The sequence below is a fragment of the Scyliorhinus torazame genome, chromosome 5, assembly GCF_047496885.1.
Source record: "Scyliorhinus torazame isolate Kashiwa2021f chromosome 5, sScyTor2.1, whole genome shotgun sequence".
NCBI lineage: Eukaryota > Metazoa > Chordata > Chondrichthyes > Carcharhiniformes > Scyliorhinidae > Scyliorhinus > Scyliorhinus torazame.
Window position 1 is genome coordinate 131,850,657 of NC_092711.1, and position 22,003 is coordinate 131,872,659.

A 22,003-nucleotide genomic window follows, 5' to 3' on the forward strand; every position below is an offset into this window, starting at 1 on the left:
GTACTTAAGCCCACGCCTCCACCCTGCTGGATGGTGTTGAGGTTCTTGAGTGTTGTTGGAGCTGCACTCATCCAGGCAAGCAGAGAGAGTATCCTGACTTAGGCCTCGTATACTTGTGCCGCTTGATAGCACTGTTGATGACTCCTTCCATCACTTTGCTGATGATGGAGAGTAGACTGATAGGGTGGTAATTGGCTGGGTTTTTTGTCCTGTTTCTTGTGTACAGGAGACACTTGGGCAATTTTTCACATTGCCGGGTAGATTTATCGTGGCCAATCCACCTACCCTGCACATCTTTGGGTTGTGGGGGTTGAGACCCACGCGGACATGGGGATAATGTGCAAACTCCACACGACAGTGACCAGGGCTGGGATCGAACCAGGGTTCTCGGCGCCGTGAGACAGCAGTGCTAATCACTGCGCCATCGTGCGGCCCCTGATTTATTTTTCTTTTATTCACGGGATCTGAGAGTTGTTGTTCAACCTGAATTTTCCCGGATGAAGGCGAGTCGCCTTCTTGAACGACTGCAGTCCATCTGGTGTAGGTGTACCGACGATGTGGTCAGAAGCTCATCTCTGTGTTAAGTCCAACACCATGACTGTGAACAGAGGAACTATTAAATTCTTTTAACAATTTGACCCGGAATTAAAACCATTCTTGCTTGTTGTGAAACCCCATATGGTTCAGACCATAAGACATAGGAGCAGAAGTGGGTCCTTCGGCCCATCAAGTCTGCTCCGCCATTGAATGAGGTCATGGCCGATGTGCAGTGGTGGTGTGCAGAGGGAAGATGTGCACGAGGTGCTCCTGCTGCGGTACATACATACATAGCAAATGAAAGCAGGAGGAGGCCATTCGGCCCTTCGAGTCTGCTCCGCCATTCATTATGATCATGGCTGATCATCAAGTTCAATACCCTGATCCCGCCTTCCCCCATATCCCTTTAGCCCCAAGAGCTATATCTAATTCCTTCTTGAAATTACAGTGTTTTGGCCTCACCTACTTACTGTGGTAGCAAATTCCACAGATTCACCATCTCTGGGTGAAGAAACTTCCCCTCACATCAGTCCTAAAAGGTTTGCCCCTTATCCTCAAACTATGACCCCTAATTCTGACTCTTCCCCCCCCCCCCCGCCCCCCCCACCACCATTTCTGAACATAACCTATCTAATCCTGTCAGAATTTTAGAAGTTTCTATGAGATCCCCCCTCACTCTTCTAAACCCGAATGAATATAACCCTAACCAACTTAGTGTCTCCTCATATGGCAGTCCACCATCCCAGGATTCAGTCTGGTAAACCTTCACTGCCTCCATAGCAAGAACATCCTTCCTCAGATAAGGACACCAAAACTGCACACAAATTGACCTCACCACACCTATACAATTGCAGTAAAACGTCTCCATTCCTATACTCAAAGCCTCTCGCTATGAAGATCAACATACCATTTCCCTTCTTTACTGCCTGCTGTAGCTGCGCGCTTACTTTGTGACTGATGCACAAGGACACCAAGGTCTTGTTGAGTATCCACCTCTCTCAATTTACACCCGTTCAAATAATAATCTGCCTTCCTATTTTTGCTACTGAAGCTGATAACCTCACATTTATCCACATTATACTGCATCTGCCATGCATATGCCCACTCAGTCAGCCTGTCCAAATCCCACTGAAGCATCTCTGAATCACAGCTCACCCTCCCACCCAATTTTGTATCATCTGCAGCATTAATATTAATGTGAACAGTTGGGGTCCTAAAACAGATCCCTACGGTACCCTAGTTGTCACTACCTGTCAATCGGAAAATGGCCCATTTATTCCAACTTTTTGCTTCCTGTCTGCTAACCACCTTTCTATCCATCTCAAGACGCTACTCACAATACCATGCACTTTAACTTTACATAATAATCTGCCACGTGAGACCTTGTCAAAGCCTTCTGAAAGTCTAAATATACCACATCCAGCAGTTCTCCCTGGTCAACTCTACTACTTACATCTTCAAAGAATTCCAGTAATTTGTCAAGCATGATCTCCCCTTCATAAATCCAGTGATTTTGTCTGATTGTACAAACGCTTTCCAAACGCTGTACTCCGAAAGCCTTGATAATGGACTTGAGCAACTTCACAACTACCAACATTGGGCTCACTGGTCTATAGTTCCGTTTTCTCTCTCCCTCCCTTTTTGAATAGCGGGGGGATATCAGTTCCCCTCCAGTGTCCAAAGAATTTGGAACATTGTAACCAATGGATCTACTATTTCTAGGGCCACTTCCTTAAGAACTCTGGGATGAAGATCATCAGGCCCTGGCGACTTAGCCACCTTCAATCCCACTAATTTCCTTCAGCTCCTCACTAAAATCGGTTTCTCAGAACTTCCGGTACATTATTCATGTCTTCCTTTGTGAAGACAGAAGCAAAGTTTGAATTTAGTTCCTCAGCCAATCCTTTTGAGCCCAGTTATGAATTCCCCCATTTCTGACTGCCTACATTTATTTTTATCAATCTTTTTCTTTTTACCTACCTACAGAAACTTTGTCAGTTTTTATGTTCCCTGCTAACTTACTTTCATATTGTATTTTCCGCTTCGTAATCAATCCTTTGATCCACCTTTGCTGAATTTTAAACTGTTCCCAATCATCAGGTCTATTGATTTTTCTTGCTAATTGTTTTGCCTTTTCTTTGAATTTAATACTATATCTAATTACATTTTGTATCAGAGTCCCTAATGTACAGGTGGCCATTCGGCCCATCATCTGCTCCGACCCTCCAAAAGGGCAATCTACCTAGGCCCACTCCCCCGCCCTATGCCCGTAACCCCACTTAACCTACACATCTTTGGACACTAAGATGCAATTTAACATGGCTAATGCACCTAACCTGAACATCTTTGGACTGTGGGAGGAAACCGGAGCACCCGGAGGAAATTCAGGCAGACACGGGGAAAATGTACAAACTCCAACACAGTCATCCAAGGCCGCAATCGAACCCGCGTCCCTAACTCTTGTGAAGCAGCAGTGCTAACCACTGTGCCACCCCTGTAGTCAGCGGTGTAGTGGGAATAGGGTCAATGGAGCAGGAGGTGGGCCTCATGGGTGAGATAAGCTCTGAGAGGACCTGGGAGAGAAACGACAGAGAGGTGTGAGTTCAGGGCGAGGAGGAAGGGGAATCCTTCAGAGAAAGTTGGCCTGCTGGGCTCATGGAAGCAGCGGAGGCAGTTAATCGGATTGTTTAATCCTCGTGACAAAGAAGCTCCACGCCCTCCTCGCACCTACTGTTGGAGGCAAGAATGAAGGAGTCAGGGGAGAGGGAGAGCCCTTCAAAAGGAATCAATTAGTGTGAGAGATATTAAAAAGACTCGAGAAGACAAACTGCGTGTGTAAAACAAAGTTGATTTATTTAACTTTTATCCAGAACCCTATAATATGGCTAGAGTTTATTGACATCAGCAGATATAGAGAATTAACATAGTTCAGTCTAAAATATGATTAAGACCATTTTAAAATTCATCCATGCGATATGATCGGGCCTGGCATTTAGTATCCATCCCCAAGTGCCCCTTGAGAAGATGGTGGTGAGCTGCCTTCTTGAGCCCGCTGCAGTTGATGTGGTGGTGTAGTTAGCATGCATTGTGCTGTCCGGAAGGGAGTTCCAGGATTTTTGACCCAGCGACGGCGAAGGAACGGCCAATATATTTCCGAGTCAGGGTGGTGAGCGGCTTGAGAGTGGTGGTAATCTCAGGCATCTTTGTGAACTTGCTGGTGTCTCAGCAGGGTGGATGAGTGAGCAAATCCCTTCTGACACACGGCGCAGGTGAACGGCCTCTCCCCAGTGTGAACCCGCTGGTGCTCCAGCTTGTTGGATAAGGTGGTGAACCCCTTCCCACACACTGTGCAGGTGAACGGCCTCTCCCCGGTGTGAATACGCTGGTGCGTCAGCAGGTTGGCCAACTGAGTGAATCCCTTCCCGCAATCGGAGCAGGTGAACGGCTTCTCCCCGGTGTGAACCCGCTGGTGCACAGTGAGGTCAGATAATTGCTTGAAGCCAGTCCCGCAGTGAGAGCACCGGAACGGTCTCTCGTCAGTGTGAACGCGCTGGTGGCGCATTAGTTCCCCAGAACTTTTGTAGCACTTCCCGCAGTCTGGGCACTTGAAAGGTCTCTCCTCGGTGTGAACCCGCTGGTGAGCCAGCAGGTTGCCTGACAGAGTGAATCCCTTCCCACACTCGGGGCAGGTGAACGGCCTCTCCCCAGAGTGACTGCGCCGATGAGATTCCAGCTGAACTGGAAAATTGAATCCTTTCCCACAGTCTCCGCACTTGCACGGTTTCTCCTCAGTGTGACTGCGCTTGTGCCTCGACAGGTCAGATGATCGGTTGAAGCCTCGTCCACACACAGAACACGTGTACGGTTTCTCCCAACTGTGAACGGGGCTTTTTCCTTCCATGTTCAAAATCCGGTGATATTCAGCTGACAATAAACTGAGCGACTCTTAAGTCAGATCCTGCTGCGGCGTTCGGTTTGCATTTCTCGGCTGCAAATCCTCCCCTTTCTAATCACCTGTGAAATTGATTTAAAACAGAAAAAAAGTGAGTGAGAGAGAGCCCACAAAAAAACAAAGGCAGGTTGTGAAATTGAGCTGAATGAATCTGGTCATTTGTGGGGCGCTGGTGAAATTTTTTATTTAAAAAAAAATAAAAACATTTAGAGTGCCCAATTCATTTTTTCTAATTAAGGGGCAATTTAGCCTGGCCAATTCACCTACCCTGCACATCTTTTGGGTTGTGGGGGCGAAACCCACGCAAACACGGGGAGAATGTGTAAACTCCACACGGACAGTGACCCAGAGCCGGGATCGAACCTGGGACCTCGGCGCTGTGAGGCAGCAGGGCTAACCACTGCACCACCGTGCTGCCCCAGGCACTGGTGCAAAATTGACCATGAAAACCAAAAACTGCCAGATTGTTGTAAAAACTCGATTCTTTCACCATTAACCTTCAGTGAAGGCAAATTACGATCTGGTCTGGACCAAGACTCTGACCTCTAAGGGAGAAGAGACAGAGAGTGAGATGTGCGGCCATTAGGGGATGAAGGAGCCAATTTTATTTATCCAGGGTGACATGGTGGCACAGTGGTTAGCACTGCTGCCTCACAGCGCCAGAGACCCGGGTTAAATTCCGGCCTTGGGTGACTGTGGAGTTTGCATTTTCTCCCCCCCGTCTGTGTGGGTTTCCTCCGGGTGCTCCGGTTTCCTCCCACTGTCCAAAGTTGTGCAGGTGAGGTGGATTGGCCATGATAAATTGCCCTTTCATGGCCAAAGATGTGCCAGTTTGGTGGATTGGCCATGCTAAATTGCCACTTAGTGTCCAAAAGGCTTGGTGGGGTTACTGGGTTATGGGGATAGGGTGGAGGCATGGGCTCAAATAGGGTGCTCTTTCCAAGGGCCGATGCCGACTCAATAGGCCGAATGACCTCCTTCTGCACCGTAGGGATTCCATCAATCTAACTTTCTGACATCACTGCGCTCACCTAATCCCAGCCTCTCGAGCATTCCTGTTTCTAACTGCTTTTCCCAGCATTAGAAGCCGTGTGAAGAAATACAATGAGCCTAATTTCTCAATCTTTATAACTTTCTCTGCTCCTCCTTTTAAGACACTCCTTCAAACTTACCTCCTTGACCAAACTCTGCCCTGATACCACCTTATGTGTCACGGTGTAAAACTCGTTAAAACACCTTGGAATTTTTGTTTACATCAAAGGCATAAACACGAGTTGGTTTTGCAGAGTTGGACACATATCACAGGATATCACCGTCACTGGATGGAGATGCTTAAAGCCCTGAGCTACAGCATTGTGAAAGCTCCTTCACCACTCCGGCTGCAGCGGTCCTACCATTAATGGCGGCACAGTGGCAAGCACCAAGGGCAATTTATAATGGCCAATCCACCTACCAACCGAACCTGCACATTTTTGGACTGTGGGAGGAAACCGGAGCACCCGGAGGAAACCCACGCAGGCACCGGGAGAACGTGCAGACTCCGCACAGACAGTGAATCTTTGCATGACTTTTAATCCCAGAATATTTCTGGCATTCAAATTTCACCACCTGCCGTGGTGGGATTCGAACCCCGGTCCCCAGAGTATCACCTGGGTCTCTGGATTACTAGTCCAGTGATAATACCACTACGCCACCCAGTGTCTGCGTGGGTTTCCTCCAGGTGCTCCGGTTTCCTCCCACATTGTAAAGATGGGCAGGTTCGGTGGGGCTCCAGGGAAGGGGTGGGAGAGTGGGCCTCGATAGGGTGCTCTTTCAGAGACCGGAGGGCTGGTGCAGACTCAATGGGCCAAATGACCTACTTCTGCACTGTAGGGATTCTATGGGTTCAATTTCCAAAGAGGCAACTGGGGATTGGCAATATAGGCTGGCCTTATCCCGCCTGCAAATCCTCTCCTTTCCAATATCCTGTAAAAGTTTACACAAGCCATCACTGTCAGTCCAGGGTAGAAATTCTGAACAGACAATTCTAGTTTCTCTGGAACATTTGTTCCTCTCTTGTTCCCCCAAAGCTGTAAATCCCCGTCCCACAAACTCTCCCTCCTCCCTGGGCTGAAATCCAAACCCATCTCACCATCTGCACCATCTCTTTCCTCCACTCCCAGTTTTCTCCCACCCTCTCCTCTGCCTGGGTTCAGTTCTCCAGCTCCTGTCTGCAGACTGACAATAAAACCAATGGGTCTTATTGGGGGGTTTAAGGCCTCCACTCACCCGCCTGAATCCAGCTTCATACCCCCATTGCGCATGCTCCAGATCACAATGACTGGGGAGTGATTGACGGCGGCTCCCGACCAATAGGAAGAGGGTAATCCGGGTCGGGATTTTACCCAGATCGCCATCTTGGGAAAGAGGAGGGCGGGTCTGTTGTTCTAGGAACAAAGCGCGGGACGGCCATCTTGGTACGTGAAGGGGGTGTGGGCGGGGCTTCCTCCCCGGTGACAACACCCGGGTCACCAGGGCAACCGGCGGCCGCCGCCATCTTGGGAGAGGACGACGAATTAGTTGTTCATGGAGCGGAGCACTAGGGCGGCCATCTTGGTACGGGTAGAGGAAGTGGGCGGGACTACCTCCCCGGGGACAGCACCCGGGGGCCGCCGCCATCTTGTGGCGGGATTTTCCATCCGGGTCTTTAGTGAAGGACACTGAGCTGGAGCTGAGGCTGGAAAGTGTTCAGAGGAAGGTCTGAAATCAGATTTACAGCCAGATATCTGTAAGAACCACAAAGTTCACATTCAGTATGTTTGGAAAATACAATCACAATGCTGCAAACACTCAGTTCTGAAGAAGAATCAGATTGCATTGGAAATGTTAACTCCCTTTCTCTCTCTTCACAGAAGCTGCCAAACCTGCTGAGGATTCCCACAACTTTCTGTTTTCACTTCACATTTCCAGCTTCCTCAGTGTTTTACTCAAATTATTATTATGTTTTTGAAATTATGTTACATAACCAGTTAAGAGTAAAACAATTGTCACCATTTAAATGTCCAAATCAGTGATATTTATTTGTTTAACCGAGACTGGGCTGTTCAGGAGCAATGTCAGAATTCGCTTCACAGAAAATATTGTGAAATCTGCAATTCTGTTCAGATTCGGTCAATATAAAATTTAAAATCACCAGATATTTGTGAGGCGAGAGTATTAAGGGTTGTAGAATCAATGCAGGTGGATGGATTTCACAAAGGGGTCACACATCTGCACACTGGAGCTCAATGGCCTGAGGTTGGATTGATTATGGTTTTGTTCTGAAGGTGTTGTAGGTTTTCTGTCAGTTCTCAGACCTGTGGGTAATTTGCTGGAGGTGAGGTTCAGAGAGGAAAATGGGGATAGAAAACTGGTTGGCAAACAAGAGTAGGAATTAACGGGTCTTTTTCCAAATGGCAGGCAGTGACTAGTGGGGTACCACAGGGATCGGTGATGGGACCCCAGCTATTCACAATATATATTAATGATTTAGATGAGTCTAAATGTAATATCTCCAAATTTGCAGACGTCAAAGCTGGGTGGGAGTGTGAGCTGTATGGAGGATGCAGAGATCCTTCAGTGTGATTTGGACAGGTTGATTGAGTGGGTAAATGAATGGCAGATGCATTATAAGTTGAATAAATATGAGGTTATCCACTTTGGTAGCAAAAACAGGAAGGCAGATTATTATCTGATAAGTTAGGAGAGGGGAGTATGCAAAGAGACCTGGGTGTTCTCATACACCAGTCGCTGAAGGTAAGCTTGCAGGTGCAGCTGATGGTAAAGATGCCAAGTGGGTATGTTGGCCTTCATAGCGAGGGAATTCAAGTACAAGATCAGAGGTGTCTTGCTGCAATTATACAGGGCCTTAGTGAGATCACTCCTGGAATATTGTGTCCAGTTTTGGTCTCTTTATCTGAGGAGGTCTTGCTATCGAGGGAGTGCAGTGAAGGCTTACCAGACTGATTCCTGGAATGGCAGGACTGATGTAAGAGGATAGATTGAATCAGTTGGTATTATATTTGCTGCAGTTCAGAAGAATGAGGGCCGATCGCATAGAAACCTATAAAATTCTAACAGGATGAGATGCAAGAAGGATGTTCCTAACGGTGGGGGGGGGGGGGTTCTGAGGATATGAGTTAGACCATTTAGTACTGAGGTGTGGAGAAATTTCTTCACCAAAGAGAGTGGTGGGCCTGTGGAATTCGCTACCACAGAAAGCAGTTGAGGCCGAAACACTTTTTAAGAAGCAGTTATGATACCGCACATGGTGCAAAAGCATCAAAGGATGTGGGGGAAGGCAGGATCAGGCTGTTGAGCTGGGTGTTGGATGATTAACCATGATTATATTGAATGGCAGAGCAGGCTCAAAGGGGCAACTGGCCTCTTACTGCTCCTATCCTCCATGTTTCTACAATAGTCCCTGTGGCAGGCAGCAGGGAGACTGCCTGCAATTACCAGCAACATGCGCCTTCCCAGATCAGGAATATGAGATGGGTGGCACTGGGGTGCAGTGGTTAGCACTGCTGCTTCATGGCGATGAGGACCCAGGTTCGATCCCGGCCCCGGGTCACTGTCCGTGTGAAGTTTGCACATTCTCCCCGTGTTTGCGTGGGTCTCCCCTGCCCCCCCCCCCCCCCCCCCCCCCCCCCCCGGCAACCCAAAAAGATGTGCAGGGTAGGTGGATCGGACACACTAAATTGTCCCTTAATTGGGGAAAAAAAAGAATTAGGTACTCTAAATTTTTTTAAAAAGGGAATGCGAGATTGTGCAGCCGTGCCGGGAGTGTAGCTCCGCCGTGTTTCAGAATTCCTGTCGGCATTCCATCTGCTCCAGAGGCTGTGTTGTTTTCAGCTGTCGAACAATTGTTTTGCTTTCGCTCTGCACTCGGATAGCACTGAGACTGAACCGGACTGGGTATTGAGGAATGGAGTTGAGGACATTGCAGTCAAAAGCAGAGTCTCGCTTGAGTAGTTGTTCTCAAGGTTGGGCCCTTGAATGCTTCGGTCATAGATTGTCTTGACAGTGCTGAAGAATCTGCGTACGTCATTACTGTCTGCAAGTTAGTATCGATAGAATCCTACAGTGTATAAGGAGGCCAGTCGACCCATCGAGTCGGCACTGCCCCTCCAAAAGAGCACCCCACCTAGGCCCATCCCCTCCGTCCTATTCCCCCGTGACCTCATGCATTGTTCATGGCCAATCTACCTAACCGGCACATCTTTGGTCCGTGGGAGCAAGCCAGAGCACCCAGAGGAAACCCATACAGACACGGGGAGAAAGTGCAAATTCCACACAGACAGTCACCCGTGGCCGGAATCGAACCCAGGTCCCTGGCGCTGTGTGGCAGCAGTGCTAACCACTGTGCCACCCTACTTGGATTTGTTGGATCTCCCACGCTTTCTAAACATCATTTGTCATTTACCACCTACCCACTGTTGAAATCCTGGAAAATGTTGGCCATTTTCCCCTATCTTGAGTTAAAATTCATCATTCCCAGCTCAAACTTTGTCAAAATGACAAATAGAGTATTTGAGGACCAGGATGTCAAACCGAAGACTGAAGTCCTGGTTTACCTGGCAGCAGGGGAGGCAGCGGTGAATGGTATTGTCGCTGGACTAGTAATCCAGCACTAGTTCGAATCCCACCATGGCAGAGGGTGGAATTTAAACTCAATGAAACATCTGGAATTAAAAGCCAAATTAAAAACCATTGTTGATTGTCATAAAAGCCCTACTGGCTCGCCAGTGTCCTTTTGGGAAGGAAGCCTTACCTGGTCTGGCCTACAGGTGATTCATGCTCTCTAAAATGGCCCAGAAAACCTCAAGTTGTATTCAACCGCAGATGCATCTGTCCAAGACCGTATCAGTAGCAGTGACCACCGATACTGTCATGAAGTTCTCGTGGAGATAAAAGTCCCGACCTCACATTGAGGGTGCCCTTCATCGCGGTGTGTGGCACTATCATCGTGCTAAATGGGATAGACCTCCAACAGATCTAGCAGCTCAAGACTGGGCATCGATGAGGTACTGTGGGCCATCAGCACAATCTGTAACCTCATGGCCCAGCATAGCCCCCACTCTACCATGACCACCAAGCCAGGGGCTCAACCCTGGTTCAATGAAGAGTGCAGGAGGGCATGCCAGGAGCAACACCAGGCATACGTAAAAATGAGGCGTCAACCTGGTGAAGCTACGACACAGGACTACTTGCATGCCAAACAGATAAGGAGCAAGTAACAGAGCTAAGCGATTCCATAACCAACGGATCAGACCCAGCCGTGAATGGTGGTGCCGGACAATTAACTCACTGTAGGAAGCGGCTCCGCCAAAATCCCCATTCCCAACGATGGAGGAGCCCAGCACACCAGTGCAACAACCTTCAGCCAGCGGTGCCGAGTGGATGGTCCATCTTGGCCTCTGGAGGTCCCCAGCATCACAGATGTCAGTCTTCAGCCAATTCGATTCACTCCTTGTGATATCAAGAAACGGCTGAAGGCACTGGATATTACAACGGCTATGGGCCCTGACAATATTCCAGCAATAGTACTGAAGACTTGTGTTCCAGAACTTGCCATACCTCTAGCCAAGTTGTTCCAGTACAGCTACAACACTGGCATCTACCCAGCAATGTGGAAAATTTACCCAAGTGTGTCCTGTACACAAGAAACAGGACAAATCCAACCCGGCCAATTACTGCCCCCATCAGTAAAGTGATGGAAGGGACAGCACGGTGGCGCAGTGGTTAGCCCAGCTGCCTCACAGTGCCGAGGTTCCAGATTCGATCCTGGCTCTGGGTCACTGTCCGTGTGGAATTTGCACATTCTCCCCGTGTTTGCGTGGGTTCCGCCCCCACAACCCAAAGATGTGCAGGCTAGGTGGATTGGCCACGCTAAATTGCCCCTTAATTGGAGAAAAAAATGAATTAGGTACTCTAAATTTATTTTTAAGTAAGTAAAATGATGGAAGGAGTCATTAACAATGCTATCAAGCGGCACTTACTCAGCAATAACCTGCTCACGGATGCTCAGTTTGGCTTCCGCCAGGGTCACTCAGCTCCTGACCTCTTTACAGTCTTGGTTCAAACATGGGCAAAAGGAGACCGGATCAGACCCCCACATTTGTTAGGATACCAGACGAGGACCCCAAGCAATATTCTTTTTAATATGTAAAACTGAGGAAAGGATACTTCATCCCAGCAGTGCTAACTCTGACCGCTAAATATCTTTTATGTGAAAACAAACTAATTTAAACACAGAATTGACCACATTAATATCGAAGAAATAGCATTACGATTATCAGTTAAATCATTAAAATTAAAGGAAAAACTTGAATTTACTATCTACACTCTAATTAAGTAACCCAATACAGTTCAAATGCCACTCGTAAACAAAGTTAACAAAATAGATTACTTGCTTAGCTATGTAGAGACATTTGCAGAGAGATCCTTTCCAGTACACTTCTGCTCAACCGAACAGCCTTAGGCAAAACTGCTGTCCCAACATAAAATCCTGTAACAGACTGCAAAATTGTAGACAGACCTGGCTCCTCCAATTGATTACATCCTCTGTATCCCACGAAGTTCCATGACCTGCTTAACTGGGACTAAACACTACCTCATAGATTATCTACTCCAGGTAATCTCCAGCAATCAAAACACAATTCCATTAGCTCTTTATCTGTAACCAAGTGGTTAAAACAATAATTACATTACATTTACGACACCTTAATGACAGCTTTAGCGGACATACTGCCTGTATATTTTAAACCAGGATTTTTAGTAACATCCCTGCAACAAAGATGAAATATAATATGTAATAATTTCTGCATTCACCACGAACACAAGTGCCAAAAAATGACCATTTCCAACAAGAGAGTAGCTAACCATCGCCCTTGACATTCAATGGCAATACCAGCGCTGAATCCCCCACTATCGACATCCTGGGGGTTACCGTTGACCAGAATCTCAACTGGACAAATACTGTGGCTACCAGAGCAGGTAAATGCTAGGATTCTTGTGGCAAGTAACTCCCCTCCTGACGCCCCAAAGCGGGCCCACCATCCACAAGTCTTATAGATCTTATAGAATTTACAGTGCAGAAGGAGGCCATTCGGCCCATCGAGTCTGCACTGGCTCTTGGAAAGAGCACCCTACCCAAGGTCAACACCGCCACCCTATCCCCATAACCCAGTAACCCCACCCAACACTAAGGGCAATTTTGGACACTAAGGGCAATTTATCATGGCCAATCCACCTAACCTGCACATCTTTGGACTGTGGGAGGAAACCGGAGCACCCGGAGGAAACCCACGCACACACGGGGAGGATGTGCAGACTCCGCACAGACAGTGACCCAAGCTGGAATCGAACCTGGAGCTGTGAAGCAATTGTGCTATCCACAAGGCTACCGTGCTATCCCATCAAGTGTGTGATGGGATACTCTCCACTTACCTGGATGAGTGCGGCTCCGACAACACTCGAGAAGCTCGACACCATCCAGGACAAAGCAGCCCCGCTTTGATCGGCACCCCATCCACAAACATTCACTCCCTCCACCACCGACGCACAGTGACAGCAGCGTGTGCCCCATCTACAAGATGCACCGCAGCGACTCACCAAGGCTCCTTCGACAGCACCTTCCAAACCCAGCACCTCTACCATCTAGAAGGACATGGGGCAGCAGATACCTGGGAACACCACCACCTGGAGGTTTCCCTCCAAGTCACTTGCCATCCCGACTTGGAAATATATCGCCGTTCCTTCACTGTTGCTGGGTCAAAATCCTGGAATAATTTCCCTCGCAGCACTGTGTGGGTGTTATCGACAACCCATGGACTGTAGCGGTTCAAGAAGGCAGCTCACCATCACCTGAAAGGCAACTAGGGATGAGCAATAAACACTGGCCTAACCAGTGACGCCCACATCCCATCTATTAATAAATGAAAACGCCTCTATGCTTCAGAGGGTTGGACAGCCTGCAGCACTGGAGAAGTGCCATTTCCAGTGCCTTCCCAAGATTAGGATAGTTAGGTGGTGGTTTTGGACTGGAGCAGGCGAGGTGGGTCGAAGGGCCTTTTCTGTGCTGTAGACGTCAATGACTATAAAGATCCTTCAAGTCCAGAGGCAAGAAAGGTGGTGCAGCAACCGTGTCCTCTCCCAAGCTAATGAGCTCAGCATTGAGGCGCTAATCACGGTAAACCAGCTCTGCAGGGCAGGGCGTGTTGTTTGTTTATATGACAGCAGACCCCAGCCACCCCCCCCCCCCCCCCCCCCCCCAGGCCAAAGCAACCGCTCTTCTCCCAGCTCGGTCACAGCAGCAGACTCAGGACATTAGTAAGGAAGACGTGAGAGATGTATACCCCGAAGAATCACATTTCCGCAGCAACTCCAGGGAGTCCCTGGATTGTGACTGGTCAACATGGAGAAGGGTCATTTGGGGAGGCGTCAAGCGCATGGAGGGACTTGGTGGGGAATGTGCAGAGGTGGAGTCGAGGGAGCGCACAGACGTCTAAACAACCCATCTACCCAAACCTTCAGGCACCACTTCCCCCAGGTGTCTGCAGATCAGGCACTTATCAGCAACCCGTCGAACCAGAGTGGATAAAAGTTATCCTCTATCCCGAGCAACTGCCGAGAAAAGGGGGGACTCGGAACATTGTAGGGAGTTGGGGCTCCCTTCTTGGTGACGCCGTTTGAACGAGGATAGAGTCATAGAATTTACAGTGCAGAAGGAGGCCATTCGGCCCATCGAGTCTACACCGGCTCTTGGAAAGAACATCCTACCCAAGCCCACATCTCCACCCCTTATCCATAACCCAGTAACCCCACCCAACGCTAAGGGCAATTTTGGACACTATGGGCAATTTATCATGGCCAATCCACCTAACCACATCTTTGGGCTGTGGGAGGAAACCGGAGCACCCGGAGGAAACCCACGCAGACACGGGGAGAACATGCCGACTCCGCACAGACTGTGGCCCAAGTCGGGATGGCAGGGCTTGTCCAGCCAGGGACGCATGCACACCCATTTCCGTGAGGAGACATCAGGTAGGCGGGGCCTACTGGTCCCGAGCCGCCGTCAATCACTCCCCAGCCATTGTGAACGAAAATGGGGGTGCAGTGCGGGTATGAAGCTGGACTCAGGCGGGTGAGTGGAGGCCCTAAACTCCCCAATAAGACCCATTGGTTTTATTGTCAGTCTGCAGACAGGAGCTGGAGAACTGAACCCAGGCAGAGGAGAGGGAGGGAGAAAACTGGGAGCGGAGGAAAGAGATGGTGCAGATGGGTTTGGATTTCAGCCCAGGGAGGAGGGAGAGTGTGTGGGACGGGGATTTACAGCTTTGGGGGAAAACATATTCCACAGAAACTAGAATTGTCTGTTCTGAATTTCTATCCTGAACTGACAGTGATGATTTTTATGAACTTTTTTTTTTTACAGATGTTGTTTGGTGCAGATTGGCAAAACGGGGGAAAAGAAAAATCATGCCACAATAATCAGTGTCATTTGAAAATGAAATGAAATGAAAATCGCTTATTGTCACAAGTAGGCTTCAAATGAAGTTACTGTGAAAAGCCCCTAGTCGCCACATTCCGGCGCCTGTTCGGGGAGGCTGGTACGGGAATTGAACCGTGCTGCTGGCCTGCCTTGGTCTGCTTTAAAAGCCAGCGATTTAGCCCAGTGTGCTAAACCAGCCTTCATCAAAGCCTGAGTGAAACACTTGGCTCACCCCTCCGTAATCTGGTCTGATCTCTAACCCGCAAGTGATTCATAAGGACTTGAATAACATCGGCCTTCGAGTTTGTTCTGTCTGAGGGAAAATATTTCAAACATCAGTGTGACTGGAAAAGCACCGAGACCCACACAACACACACCCGAGTGAGAGTGTTCCAGTGAACCCACTGTGGAAAGAGCTTTAACCAGTTACACAGCCTGAAAAACATCACCCCATTCACAGCGAGGAGAGACTGTGCACATGTTCTGTGTGTGGACGAGGCTTCCACTGATTGTCGAAACTGCAGAGTCACACGGTCACCGGCACCATGGAGAAGCCGTGGAAATGTGGGGACTGTGGGAAGGGGTTTGATTATCCATCCCGTCTGGAATACCATCGACACAGTCACACCGGGTCTGGCACCACAGACAGACTGTGGCAATGTGTGGACTGTGGGAAGGGATTCTATTACCCGTCTGAATTGCAGTATCATCGACGCATTCACACCGGGGAGCGGCCGTTCATGTGTCCCCAGTGTGGTAAGGGATGCACCAGCTCTTCCAACCTACTGAAGCACCAGCGAGTTCACACTGGGGAGAGGCCTTTCGCCTGCTGTGTGTGTGGGAAGGGATTCTCTGATTCATCCACCCTGCTGAAACACCAGCAGACTCACAGTGACGAGAGACCTTTTCACTGCCCAGACTGCGGGAAGTGCTACAAAAGCTCCAGGGCACTGATGCGCCACCAGCGCGTTCACACCGACGAGAGGCCGTTCCGGTGCTCTCACTGCGGGACTGGCTTCAGGCGATCATCTGACCTCACTGTGCACCAGCGGGTTCACACCGGAGAAAGACCCTTCGCGTGCTCCGTGTGTGGGAAGGGGTTCACGCATTCGTCCAACCTCCTGAGGCACCAGCGAGTTCACGCCGACAGGCGAATGCTCAAATGTTCCGCCTGCGAAGCGATCTTTAAAAGCAGCAATGAAGTGCAGAGACACCAGTGGACTCACACTGGGGAGAGACCATTCACCAGCTCCGTGTGTGGGAAGGACGACTGGGGGTATTCGCCCTGCAGCAGCAGTGCGTTCTCACAGGGTAGAGGCCGTTCACCTGCTCCATGTGTGGGAAAGGATTCACTGAATCATCCCACCTGCTTCCATGGTTCAGAGCTCCTAGCCACGGAACAGAAACTCCTGGACAACTGTGTTCAGAGTCAGGAAGAATAATGGTGAATGCCGGAAACCTGCTGTCAGATCAGAGATTGGTGTAAAACTGGGATCTGTTCCTGACCGAGTGAAACATAGAATATCACAGCGCAGTACAGGCCCTTCGGCCCTCGATGTTGCGCCGACCTGCGAAACCACTCTAAAGCCCATCTACACTATTCCCTTATCGTCCATATGTCTATCCAATGACCATTTGAATACCCTTAGTGTTGGCGAGTCCACTACTGTTGCAGGCAGGGCATTCCACGCCCTTACTACTCTCTGAGTAAAGAACCTATCTCTGACATCTGTCCTATATCTATCTCCCCTCAACTTAAAGCTATTTTCCCTCGTGCTAGACATCACCATCCGAGGAAAAAGGCTCTCACTGTCCACCCTATCCAATCCTCTTATCATCTTGTATGCCTCAATTAAGTCACCTCTTAACCTTCTTATCTCTAACGAGAACAGCCTCAAGTCCCTCAGCCTTTCCTCATAAGATCTTCTCTCCATACCAGGCAACATCCTGGTAAATCTCCTCTGCACCCTTTCCAATGCTTCCACATCCTTCCTATAATGCGGCGACCAGAACTGCACGCAATACTCCAAATGCGGCCGCACCAGAGTGTTGTATAGCTGCAACATGACCTCATGGCTCCGAAACTCAATCCCTCTACCAATAAAAGCTAACACACCATACGCGTTCTTAACAACCCTCTCAACCTGGGTGGCAACTTTCAGGGATCTATGTACATGGACACCAAGATCTCTCTGCTCATCCACACTGCCAAGAATCTTACCATTAGCCCAGTACTCTGTCTTCCTGTTATTCCTTCCAAAATGAATCACCTCACACTTTTCTGCATCAAACTCAATTTGCCACCTCTCAGCCCAGCGCTGCAGCTTAGCTATGTCCCCCTGTAACTTGTAACATCCTTCCGCACTGTCCACAACTCCACCGACTTTAGTGTCATCTGCAAATTTACTCACCCATCCTTCTACGCCCTCCTCCAGGTCATTTATACAAATGACAAACAGCAGTGGCCCCAAAACAGATCCTTGCGGTACACCACTAGTAACTGGACTCCAGTCTGACCATTTCCCATCAACCACCACCCTTTGTCTTCTTCCAGCTAGCCAATTTCTGATCCAAACTGCTAAATCACCCTCAATCCCATGCCTCCGTATTTTCTGTAGTAGCCTACCGTGGGGAACCCTATCAAACGCTGTACTGAAATCCATATACACCACATCAACTGCTTTACCCTCATCCACCTGTTTGGTCACCTTCTCAAAGAACTCAATAAGGTTTGTGAGGCATGACCTACCCTTCACAACAGCAGGTTTAAGTTTCCAGTATGAAAATGACTGCAGTAATTATATGAATTTAAGAATTCCAGGCACAAGTCCAGGCTATTGAACCTCCGGAGGCTGCTCCACTCGTTGATAAAATCATGGCTGATCTCATTGTGTTCTCAACTCTGTCTATCTCCCCATAACCTTTTTTTAAAATAAATTTAGAGTACCCAATTCTTTTCTTCCAATTGAGGGGCAATTTAGTGTGGCCAATCCACCTACCCTGCTCATCTTTGGGTTGTGGGGGTGAAACCCACGCAGACATGGAGATGAATGTGCAAACTCCACAGGGACAGTGACCCGGGGCCGGGATCGAACCCGGGTCCTCGGCGGCGTGAGGCAGCAGTGCTAACCACTGTGCCGCCGCCGCCTCCCCCCATAACCTTTGAACCCCATGTCAATCAATAATTCATCTAACTCGGCGTTAGAAATATTCAATGACCCTGCTCAATGAGGAAGAGTTCCACAGATTAACACACTCTCAGAAAATAAACTTCTTCATCTCCGCCTTAAGTGGAAAACCCCTTCTTTCTGAACTCTGCCCCCTTGTTCTCATGTCTCCCTGAATGGCGGCACAGTGGTTAGCACTACCACATCACAGCACCAGAGACCCGTGTTCGATTCTGATCTTGGGTGACTGTGTGGAGTTTGCACATTCTCCCCGTGCCTGCGTGGGTTTATTCCCCCAGCCCAAAGATGTGCAGGTTAGGTGGATTGACCATGCTAAATTGTCCCTTAAGTGTCCAAAAGATATGCAGGTTAGGTGGGGTTACAGGGATAGGGCTGGGGAGTGGGCCCAGGTAGAGTGCTCTTTCGGAGGATCGGTGCAGACCCAGAACTGTAGGGTTTCAACGATTCCATGAAACATAACTCTCAGCGTCAACCCAGGCAAGTCCCCTGTTTCAGTAAGATCATTTCCCATTCTTCTATACTGGACCAATATGTCCACCCTTTCCTCATAAGATAACCCCTTCATCCTAGGATTGAATCGCCTGAACCTTCTCTGAACTGCTTCTAACAGAACTATTTTCAACTAAATTAATATTGTACTCCAGATGGGCCTGTACAGCTGCAATAACACTTGTCCTTTTATACTCCATTCCCCTTGCAAAATATGCAATATTGCATTTGCCTAACTAATCACATGCTGTACCTCATGCTACTTTTTTGTGATTCATATACCAGGACACCCAGATTCCTCTGTACCTCCAGGGTTCTGCTGTTTCTCTCCATTTAAATAATGTGCTGCTTTTCTGCTCTTACCTGCCAAGCTGGACACAACACCTCTTCCCACATTAAACTTCATCTTGCAGACTCTTTGCAGACTACTCCTGTGCGCTTCACAACTTACATTCCAACCTGTCATTATGTCATCAGCAAATTTTGTAACTATTTATTTGGTCCCTTCAACCAAGTCCTTGATATGGATTGTGAATGGCTGAGCCCTGGGCCCTGTGATGCCTCACTAGTTCCAAATTGCCAACTCGAAAAAGACCCATTTAACCCTACTCTCTGCTTTTTGCTGGCTAACTAATCCTTTATCCCTGCTAATATGTTACCCACTCCCCCTACACCATGAGCTCCTATTTTATGTTGTGACCTTTGTTGTGACATCTTTATTGGGCAGCACGGTAGCACAAGTGGATAGCACTGTGGCTTCACAGCGCCAGGGTCCCAGGTTCGATTCCCTGCTGGGTCACTGTGCGGAGTCTGCACGTTCTCCCCGTGGCTGCGTGGGTTTCCTCCGGAAATGGCCTCCTTCTGCACTGTTATGTTCTATGTAAATACCTCGTGGAAATCCAAGAACACCACATCTACAGGTTCTCCTTTATCCATGTTGCTTGTAACTTCCTCAACTAACTCGAATAAATTTGTTTGAAAAATGAGTTTCCTTTCACAAAACTATGTTGACTCTGCCTGATTGCATTAAGATTTTCTCAGTGTCCTGCTATAACTTCCTCAATAAAATATTATATAATATTTCCAGTGATATATGTTGGGCTAATTGACTGGAATGTTTAAGAACACGGGAATGTTGAGAGGGTCTGCGCAGGGGTTCTTCAGGCAGTGGCAACCGTTCCTAGACTATCTCGTGGAGCGTTAGATGGAGGTCGGTCAGCAGCAGCAACAACCCGGGGAGGGAGGGTGTTTCTTTCGGGGGGGGGGGGGGGGGAAGGGGTTTTTCCGAGGGGCACTTGAGAAAGGAAAAGCATAAACATATGGGAAAGTCAATATGTGCGGGAGAAACCCATTGTACAAAGTTCTGTATTATGTTGGATTGATATGTTTATGTCTTGCTCTGCGACTTTTCTTTTTTGTTACGGGGGGATGGTTGAATGGTTGAAAATTTTTGTTGAAAAATTCTGAATAAACATTTTTATTTTAAAGAACACGGGAATGTATTAAGACCCTACAGCAGGGAGATTTAATGGATATTACGGAAACAATTATTATCAGTTTTTCTTTTTTTTTTAAATATTTTTTTATTAAGGTTTTTTAACAACACAATTTTTTTCCCCTTACAAACAATCACCCCCCCCCCCCGTAACAAAATAACGCAAATTCTCCCTGAGCAAGATATATACATGGCAAGATGGTATATTTACATAGCTTTATACACTGGCTCTTGGCCGCGCGTACCGTTTCCCCCCACCCTCCATGCTATCTCCCGCTCGTCCATCCCCTCAAACAGTCTCTCGTTCCCCCCTCCCTCCACCCCCCCCCCCACCCCCAGGGTTGCTGCTGCTGCTGAACGACCTTCTTCTAACGCACCGCGAGATATTCTAGGAACGGTTGCCACTGCCTGTAGAACCCCTGTGCAGACCCTCTCAAAGCGAACTTAATTCTCTCCAATTTTATGAACCCCGCCATGTCGTTAATCCAGGCCTCCAGGCTAGGGGGCTTCGCCTCCTTCCACAATAGCAAGACCCTTCGCCGGGCTACTAGGGACGCAAAGGCCAGAATTCCGTCCTCTTTCGCCTCCTGCACTCCCGGTTCGTCCACTACTCCAAATATTGCTCGCCCCCAGCTTGGCTTGACCCGGACTTTCACCACCTGGAATATTACTCCCGCCACTCCTCTCCAGAACCCCTCCAATGCCGGGCATGACCAAAACATATGGACATAGTTCGCCGGGCTCCCTGAACATCTTTCACATCTATCCTCTACCCCAAAGAACCTACTCAGCCTCGCCCTCGTCAGATGCGCTCTGTGAACCACCTTAAATTGTATCAGACTGAGCCTGGCACACGAGGAGGAGGTATTAACCCTACCCAGGGCATCGGCCCATAGCCCTTCCTCAATCTCCTCCCCCAGCTCCTCCTCCCATTTACCTTTCAGTTCTACCAGCGCTTCCCCCTCTTCTTTCATCTCTTGGTATATTTCCGACACCTTGCTCTCCCCGACCCATACCCCCGAGATCACCCTATCTTGAACTTCTTGTGCCGGGAGCAACGGAAATTCCCTCACCTGTCGCCTCACAAAAGCCCTCACCTGCATATATCTAAATGCATTTCCCGGGGGTAACTCAAATTTCTCCTCCAGTGCCCCCAGGCTCGCAAATGTCCCGTCAATGAACAGGTCCCCCATTCTTATTATCCCAGCCCGATGCCAGCCTTGGAACCCCCCGTCCACCTTCCCCGGGACAAACCGGTGGTTACCCCTGATCGGGGACCACACCGATGCTCCCATTGCACCCCTGTGTCTTCTCCACTGGCCCCAGATCTTTAGTGTTGCTGCCACCACCGGGCTTGTGGTGTATTTTGTCGGCGAGAGCGGCAGCGGTGCCGTTACCAACGCCCCCAGGTTCGTTCCTTTACAGGACGCCATCTCCATCCTCTTCCATGCCGCCCCCTCTCCCTCCATAACCCACTTACGGACCATCGCCACATTTGCTGCCCAGTAGTAACTCTAGGTTTGGCAAAGCCAACCCTCCTCGGTCCCTGTTGCGTTCCAAGAACCCTCTCCTAACCCTCGGGGTCTTATTTGCCCACACATACCCCATAATACTCCTACCTACTCTCTTGAAAAAGCCCTTGGTGATCACGATGGGGAGGCACTGAAACACAAACAAAAACCTCGGAAGGACCACCATTTTGACCGACTGCACCCTACCCGCCAGCGAGAGCGGTAACATGTCCCATCTTTTAAAATCCTCCTCCATTTGCTCCACCACCCTCGTCAAATTCAGTTTATGTAGGGCCCCCCAACTTCTGGCTGTCTGGA

General features: G+C 48.9%; 1 protein-coding gene across 1 annotated transcript in view; it reads right to left on the reverse strand.

Moving 5' to 3' along the window:
* LOC140417920 (uncharacterized) overlaps positions 1-22,003 on the reverse strand; it is a 365,440-nt gene that overhangs the window by 26,103 nt on the left and 317,334 nt on the right. Inside the window, exon 4 of the mRNA XM_072501352.1 lies at positions 3,737-4,551. Within this exon, the coding sequence (XP_072357453.1) occupies positions 3,737-4,438 (702 nt within the window). The 5' untranslated portion in view covers positions 4,439-4,551. The remainder of the gene's footprint in view (positions 1-3,736; positions 4,552-22,003) is intronic.